This window comes from Peromyscus maniculatus, chromosome 4, assembly GCF_049852395.1.
Source record: "Peromyscus maniculatus bairdii isolate BWxNUB_F1_BW_parent chromosome 4, HU_Pman_BW_mat_3.1, whole genome shotgun sequence".
In the NCBI taxonomy this organism is placed as follows: Eukaryota; Metazoa; Chordata; class Mammalia; order Rodentia; family Cricetidae; genus Peromyscus; species Peromyscus maniculatus.
The window spans coordinates 15541447-15549798 of record NC_134855.1 but is presented as its reverse complement, the minus strand read 5'-3'; the positions used below and the strand labels follow the sequence as shown (position 1 = coordinate 15549798).

The window sequence follows — 8352 nt, the reverse complement described above, 5'->3', positions numbered from 1 at the left end:
GTGCTGTGTGTTGTCTTGTCTAGAGCACATTCCAGGATCTCATCCTTCCACATAGGACCCTGCCAGACAAGGACACGTCTAGCCTAACAACCATGTTTATTCAGTTCTTTCCGTCTACCACCAGCCTTGGTACCACTTGCTTGAAGTCCACTGTAGGCAGGCCACCATGGATCTGGACAGTCCTTGAGATGTGAGGCAAGCTGTCATGTCACAATGCTCACAATTGCTGTGTCTCGGCTGGGAGAGTGCTGCTGCTCAGGCCCAGGGCATTGCTGGTTGCTTTAGTCTGGCTGCTGCTACCCACTCACGGATGAGGGTAGCTTCCAGTTTACGAACCTCCACGACAGACGGAGGGTCTTCTGAGTTAGAGGCCCTGAGGAGCAGACAGATGCGGAGGGGCCATTCAGGTGGCAAGCATACAGGGTGAGTGAGCTTCATGCCCATCCCGCCCACATCCCACCACTGGCCCAGACTCCTCAAGAGAGGAGCCAGGTGGGTGTTCTCCCTGCACCTGAGGTCTAGGTGATGTGCTCCCCCGTGGATGGTAACAGCAATGATGGATGTACTCAGGTTGCGCTGGATCTGTGGAGGGATCAGGCATGTGGCCTGTGCTTCAAGCCACAGGTAGGCAACCCCTCTCCCACCCTGGCACTGACGGGTGCCGGCAGTGTCTGTGGGATGCAACTGAAGCAATGATGAGCTTACTGTGCAGCTTCAAATAGCTCCTTTGTAAGAAAAGGTGAAATCTGGTAGGCCAGATGTTAGACTACGTTAAGTGATAGGGAAAGAAGCACACAAAAGAGAAGAGCAACAATGGCTGAGTGAACCTGAGCGTGAATCTGAAAAGGCAAAGGTTCTTTGAGGAGTCTGGCAAAGTGGGGAACAGCAACAGACAGTCCACGCATCGCCAAGAATACCTGTGTGGGGCCATCAGCTGTCAGGTCGGGACTTACCCCGCCCCCTGCCCAGGGGTCTAAGTCACCATTGGAGAAGATGATGTTGCTGGCAGCTTTAAGGTCTGAAAGGAACACAGTAAGTGGAGGCATACAGCTGTGAGCGCATCTGGGGGCTGCAGAACCAGCTCCGGACAGAGGGTAGGGTCCTTCCTGGCACCCAGCTCCCAACCCCCCGTCCTTTACCGCCACCCCAGAAGCTGGTCCGCAGCCAGTCTGGCCGGGGCCACACGCCCCATGTATCCAGGCAGTATTGCTGACGGAGTTCATCAGAGAACGGGATGTCAGGGAACATGTCTGTCACATTGTTGCTGTTGAAGGTCAGATTGATCTCCGTACAGGCCTGCAGGTGCCCCAAGGTGAAGTAAGACAGGCGACCCCCACCCCCCCACCCCTACACTCGGGCAGTTTGGCTCCCCTCCGTCCACAAACCTGGTAGTCCCAGGCCCTGGCATCGGAGCCAGTGCCACAGCCAGTGGGGTCAGCACAGCTTTGGTACAGCTGGTAGATGTCAAAACAGGGCTCTGTGCCCGAGGAGTTGTAGACCAGCCCTGGATAGGAGGAGTGTGCTGGGACCAGCAGCCAGGCAGGCACTCGATGCTCAGGCCACTTCCCACCCACCTCGGAAGGACCACCAGCTGGCCTAGCCCCTTCCTTCGGCAGCCCAGAGATACCTATCCCATTCCCAGCACCCTGCCCCACACTAGGGCAGGACAGGCTTGCAGAGCTTTGTGGATGGGGATTCCAAAGGCCTAGGCAACTGGAATGTGCTCCTCGGGGTTAGCTGTGACTGTTCCTAGGGCTGCTGGGAAGTCATGCCATCCATTTCAGCCTCTGCCCAGATCCCAAAATGCAGGTCCTGTCCTCTCAAAAGCTGTACTGAGTCCCCTCCTACATCTCAAATAGCCTACAAGACCAAGCCCCAGATCAGGGCTTTGGGTCCTTTTCCTACCCAACTCTGTTGGTAGGGTCTCCACCCTTGCCCCATGAAGGCCAAGGAGTATAGGCCAACCTGTCAGTGCTCGTAGGCCCACGATCCTCTGGTCCTCACTCAGCAGCCGTTCACAGCCCACCTATAAGAGAAGGGCAGCAGAATATCTCAGCAGAGGCCCTTGCCCAGCCTGACCTTCCCTGGCCCCAGAATGTGGGTCAGGGCTGCTAGCCTACATGGATACAACAGCAGAGTAGTGTCTGACGGCGCCAAAGCAGGTGGCCACGAGGCTCCTGGACCAGGTCTGCACTGGGTCCTGCACCCAGGGAGAGCCGTCTCACCTTGACAGGGTTAGCAGGAAGGTTCCCAAGGAAGTCAGTAGGGTACGGGTAGTCCATCATGGCGAGCATGGTAAATGCATTCCGAGCAAACCCAAAGAGTTGCGTCAGGTCTTTGGGGCTGGAAAGCGACTGGCAGATACCAAAATTTTGTCTGATGGTGTCATATGCTGGGAAGAGAGAGGCCAGGGGAAGAGGCTGAGGGAACTGCTGGCAAATGTGACAGGCAAGAATGAGTGCCCAAAGTGGGCAGCCGAAGAAGAAGGACCTCCTCACCTCCCCGGAGGAACAAGTCCTTGATTTGCTGGAAGGCGTCCCGCACAGCCTGGGCACACTTGGGACTCTGGCCATAGAAGTCCTGGAGAAAAGACCATGGTTGCTGTTGCTGCCACACCTGCCCTGGCCTGGGGTACCCAAGCACCCGCACTCACCGCTGTGACGTCTCGGAAGAACTGGTAGGAGTCACCAAGGCCCGCAACAGCGACAACGGGGGCACTGGCTGCCAGCGCCCCCGCCACCAGGTGGGGGTACTTCATCCTCATGTAGGCGCTCAGCATCCCCCCATAACTGGGGACAGGACACAGGATTACGGTTGTGGGAAGCCGCCTGCATGCTCAGGCCAGCAGCCTCACCCTGTCCTCCAGGCTGAGGGTCCTAGGCCGGGCCTCTCCCCTCCCCTTGGTCTTTCCTTGCTCTGAAGCCCCACGTGTGGCTAGAAGGACCTGGAAATTCTAGGCCCGCTAATTCTGACCCCAGGGCCAATGCAGATACAGCCTTCACTGGGAAAAGGCCCTGCCCTGACCCAGCATGAGCCACCGCTGAGACACAGCCTGAAGTCAGGAGGGGGAGTGTCCCACTAGCGTGAGCAACATACCAAACATGGCCTATGAGGTCCAGTAAAGGGGGAAGTAAAGCTGGACCCAGCCCTACCGCGTAAGAAGTTAAAGACTGAGGCCGGGCGGCGGTGGCGCACACCTTTAATCCCAGCACTCGGGAGGCAGAGCCAGGCGGATCTCTGTGAGGTTGAGGCCAGCCTGGTCTACAGAGCGAGATCCAGGACAGGCATCAAAGCTACACAGAGAAACCCTGTCTCAAAAAACAAAAACAACAAAAAAGTTAAAGACCGGGAACACTGGGGTGGGCAGTGGATGTGGAGAACGTGAGAGGCATCTGTTTGGCCCTTCTTGTATAGGGTGTCACCTGGTACAACAGGTTGGGCATCAGGGAGGGGTAAGAGATCTGGTGTGGGATCCTTCAGATCTGGTGTGGGATCAGATTTGGATAAACATGCCTCTGTCCTGACGGGAAATCACGGACCCACCTCCCTCCGAAGGCTATGATGGGAGCATCCTGGACCCCAAGATCCTGCCGCAGGGCCTGAAGCAGCACAGCAAAGTCCGCCAGTGCCTGTTCCACAGTCAGCAGCTGCGTATATCCGCGCTGTGTGGACTGCACGCCGAACGGAAGCGATTTCCCGTAGTACCGCTGCAGGAAGCAGAAAGGGATGGCTAACCACTGCTCCGCACTCCCCACCGCCTTCAGCTCAGGGACTGCCAGGAACTGTCCCGATACCCACGTGCTCAGCAAAGACAAGCAGGGCCTCCTGCTGGGCCGCCAGTTCCACCATGAAGCCAGAGTTGTTAGCGAAGGTCCAGATGTCCCCTTCGTTCCCCGCGTAGAAGAAGATGGGCCCCTCGCCCACCTTCCAGAACTTATCTATGGGAAGTAAGTGAGTTTCCGTGAGGCCAGGGATAAGCAGGCAGGAGACATACTGTGGGGACAACACTCACTCGACACTAGGTACCGCTGGCTGAAGGTTTTGTTGCCGAAACTCTCAAAGTTGAAGTGGTCCATGTACTGCTTGAAATAGTTCTCCCGAAAGTCAGGGTCTAGAACTCGGTCACCTGAGGGCAGATGCGGAGGCTGGGGCTGGCAAGGATCACCGGGGATCCGGGAGGGTGACGAGGGAGGGCAGTCAGTCTACACTCACCTCTGGCCTGGAGGTTGCACAGTCCCAATGCCAGCAGCAGGACCAGAACCCAGGAAGGGACCCCATGGTCCGCAGGGACACAAGCCTGGAAGCTCATGCCTGATTCTGAGATGGGCGCCGGGTGATCATGTGACCCAGGTCACGTGGCAGGCGGGGCAACATCACATGACAGCTTTGAAAGGCTGTCCTAATGTAGCTGGATTCTAGCTGGAAGACCACTTTTACTCCCTCATGCATCCGCTTCTGGGGCTTTTGACCCAAATCTTAAGGGTTCCCTGGGCTCCTACTGTGTTCTCACAGAGATGATCACTGTGGAGACCCAGGGGGCAGACAGCAGGGCTAGGGCGTGTCAGGGCTGTGCGGGCTCCCAAGTGTCCAGTTGCTGAATACCACAGAGTGATGGGAGGGTCCTCCCACACAGGGAGACTGCAGGGTGTCGCAGGCCCCACATCTTCCGGCGGCTGCTGGAGCTACCTACTCATTCAGCCTGTCAGCTCATCGGTGCCCTGGGCACTGAAAGCTGAGCTGGAGCATCACCAACATGGACTCAGTCAGAACGGCCACCCTGCCCCCAGCCCTCAGTTTTGGTCAGCACCCTCACTTCAGTGACAGTCCCGTAATCCCAGGGCCAGGGAAACGGGGACAGTTCTGTCTGCCCTAAGAGAGTGGCCTCAGGAAGGTAAGGGGGGTGGGGGTTGCTGCAGAAGAGAAGTCTTTGAGAGAGGCTTGTCTGAGTGGTGTCAGGGATCTCTGAGCTTTGAATGTGTGGCTGCTCTGTTCTCCTGCCTGTTGGCACCGTGCCCATGCCCAGACAGAATGGGGGAGATGGAGGGACAGGGCTTCTGCTGGAAGCTGCCCTCCACCTGGTGGCAGGGAGTGTGCAGGAAAAAGAAAGAACCAGTTTACTCCCTGAAACCCAGTCCCAGGCCTGGAAGAGGGGAGAGATCACGGGAGATGGGACTTGGACCCGCTCAGCCATCGGGGGAACATGTCCAGTGGGACACACATCCTAGAGCTGTGGAACCTGTGCCACAGATGAGGGAGGCCCTAACCCTGCACAGATGCCTACCTTTGTTATTGTGTATTTCTGGGGTGTTGGTGTTGCGTTGCCCGGTAAGTCCTGTCTGCAGAGTGGTATTAACTGTAAGTGGCTTGTGTATCTGTATTGAAATGTTTTCAGTGAGGTTTCACATTCTTCATGTCCTGCATCTCCCCTTGAGTTCCATGCCGTGTTACATCTTGGTTCCCGCCTGCTGTCCGTTTATACAGCCCACTCCCATATGTCCGTCTTCTGAATCCAGAGACAGACTCTCCTGTGGCATAACACATGAGTCTTCTTTAACATGCACTTCTCTCGTCCTTTTTTTCTTGTTTTTTGGAGACAGGGTTTCTCTGTGTAGCCCTTGCTGTCCTGGAACTCGCTCTGTAGACCAGACTAGCCTCGATCTGCCTGCCTCTGCCTTCCAAATGCTGGCTCTCTTCCTTTATATTTTAGGGTTTGGCATCCTAGGAATTTTCCACAAGTCATCTCCCTTTTTTAATTTTAAAAATTAGATATATTTATTTGATTTGATGTGTTTCGCCTGCATGTATGTACCACATGCATGTTTGGCTGCCTTCATGCCAGAAGAGGGCATTGAAGTCTCTGGAGCTAGAGTTACAGGTGGTTGTGAACCACCACGTGGGTACTGAGAATCAAACCAGTGTCCTCTGCAAGGGCAGCAAGTGCTTTTAACCACTGAGCCAACTCTCCAGCCTCGATTTTCTCCCACTCTGAGTTTTAAAGTGGTATGTGCAGTTATCGGTGTCCTTAATTTCGAGTTGGGTATTTTACCCTCCACCTTTATACTTCTTCCTAGTGCATGCCTACTTAGACACTTTTAGGTGTAAAAGTGTTTGGGATTGTACTCATTTTTAGTATGTGAGTATTTTCCCTTCATGGATGTCAGTGTGCCGTGTGTGCAGGGCCCATGGAGTCCAGAAGTGGGTACTTAATACCGTTGGAACTAGTTACAGATAGTTGTTAGCCACATCAGTATAAGGATTTGAACCCAGGTCCTCTGGAAGAACAGCTATGAAACATGGCACCTGAGGCTGGAGCTGTTGATAGAGCGCTTGCCTACCACGAAAATGATGAGTTAGACTTGGAAAGAAAAATACTCAACTTTATATGGAAAAACAAAAGACCCAGGATAGCTAAAAGAATCCTATACGATAAAGCAACCCTTGGAGGCATCACCATCCCGGACCTCAAACTCTACTATAGAGCTATAGTAATAAAAACAGCTTGGTACTGGCATAAAAACCGACATACGGACCAATGGAATCGAATTGAAGACCCTGACATTAATCCATGCACATATGAACACCTGGTTTTTGACAAAGGAGCCAAAACTATACAATGGAACAAAGAAAGTATCTTCAACAAATGGTGCTGGCATAACTGGATGTCAATATGTAAAAGATTACAAATAGATCCATATCTGTCACCATGCACAAAACTCAAGTCCAAGTGGATCAAAGACCTAAACATAAATCCAGTTACACTAAACTTAATAGAAAAGAAGATAGGAAGCACTCTTGAACGCATTGGCACTGGAGACCATTTCCTAAATAAAACACCGACAGCACAGACCCTGAGCACAACCATTAATAAATGGGACCTCTCAAAACTGAGAAGCTTTTGCAGGGCAAAAGACACAGTCAATAAGACAAAAAGACAGCCAACAGATTGGGAAAAGATCTTCACCAACCCCACATCTGACAGAGGATTGATCTCCACAATATATAAAGAACTCAAGAAACTAGACATCAAAGCTCTGAACAGTCCAATTAAAAAATGGGCTAAAGAGCTAAACAGAGAATTCACAAAACAAGAACTACAAATGGCTGAAAGACATTTAAAGAAATGCTCAACATCCTTAATCATCAGAGAAATGCAAATCAAAACGACTCTGAGATACCACCTTACACCTGTTAGAATGGCTAAGATCAAAAACACCAATGACAACCAATGTTGGAGAGGATGTGGAGCAAAGGGAACACTCCTCCACTGTTGGTGGGAATGTAAACTTGTACAACCACTATGGAAATCAGTATGGCGGTTTCTCAGAAAATTAGGAATCAAACTACCTCAAGACCCAGCCATCCCACTCTTGGGCATATACCCAAAGAATGCTGATACATACCATAAAGATACATGCTCAGCTATGTTCATAGCAGCACTATTTGTAATAGCCAGAACCTGGAAACAACCTAGATGCCCATCAACGGAAGAATGGATGAAAAAAATGTGGTACATATACACAATGGAGTACTACTCAGCAGAGAAAAACAATGAAAGCATGAAATTTGCAGGCAAATGGATGGAACTAGAAAAAATCATCCTGAGTGAGGTAACCCAAACCCAGAAAGACAGTTATGGTATGTACTCACTCATTGGTGGATTCTAGATATAAAATGAACAATCAGACCACAACCCATAGAACCATAGAGGCTATATATATAGCATGGAGGTCCCTAGGACGACTGTGGCATATAATAAATTTCAGTTTTACTCAATTATTGAAAAAAAAATAGCCAAATGAATGGAAACACATGAACTATGAACCAAAGACTGAGGGGCTCCCAGCTGGATCAGGCCCTCTGAATAGGTGAGACAGTTGATTGGCTTGATCAGTTTGGGAGGCATCTAGGCAGTGGGACCAAGTCCTGTGCTCATTCCATGAGTTGGCTGTTTGAAACCAGGAACTTATGCAGGGACACTTGGCTCAGTCTGAGAGGAAGGGACTGGACCTCCCTGGACTGAGTTTACCAAGTCGATCACAGTCCTCGGGGGAGGACTTGTCCTGGAGGAGGTGGGAATGGAGGGTGGGCTGGGGGTAAGGGGAGGGCGTGGGAGGGGGGAGAATAGGGGAACCCATGGCTGACATGTAGAACTGAATGGTATTATAAAATAAAAAATATATATCACAAAAAAAAAAAAAAGAAAGAAAGAAAGCAAAAACAAAAAAAAAAAAAAATGATGAGTTGGGTTTGGTCACGTGGGAGGGCAGGCATAGCTCTGCCTTAGCTGATTTTATTGATTAAAAACTTCTCACTGGTAGCAAATGTCACAGACCAGACCAGAAATTACATACT

General features: G+C 51.7%; 1 protein-coding gene across 1 annotated transcript; it reads right to left on the bottom strand.

Annotated features, from left to right (window-relative positions):
* Window positions 1-77: 77 nt before the first annotated feature.
* On the bottom strand, window positions 78-4520 carry Dpp7 (dipeptidyl peptidase 7). The gene is made up of 13 exons (XM_006981036.4): window positions 4213-4520; window positions 4013-4126; window positions 3799-3938; window positions 3544-3707; window positions 2654-2789; window positions 2499-2580; window positions 2226-2392; window positions 1966-2026; window positions 1386-1504; window positions 1140-1296; window positions 954-1018; window positions 512-582; window positions 78-373 (listed from the first exon to the last, which is right to left on the bottom strand). The coding sequence occupies exons 1-13, from the start codon at window positions 4307-4309 to the stop codon at window positions 256-258; spliced, it is 1491 nt and encodes a 496-aa protein (XP_006981098.2). The 5' UTR covers window positions 4310-4520; the 3' UTR covers window positions 78-255.
* Between the last annotated feature and the right edge of the window lie 3832 nt (window positions 4521-8352).

Excerpts from the sequence above, each read along its gene's own strand:
- Dpp7 (XM_006981036.4), bottom strand. The coding sequence starts at position 4,309 with ATGAGCTTCCAGGCTTGTGTCCCTGCGGACCATGGGGTCCCTTCCTGG. Across the intron at positions 4,127-4,212 it reads GTGCAACCTCCAGGCCAGAG|GTGACCGAGTTCTAGACCCT; the intron begins GTGAGTGTAGAC and ends ATCTGCCCTCAG. Across the intron at positions 3,939-4,012 it reads CCAGCGGTACCTAGTGTCGA|ATAAGTTCTGGAAGGTGGGC; the intron begins GTGAGTGTTGTC and ends TACTTCCCATAG.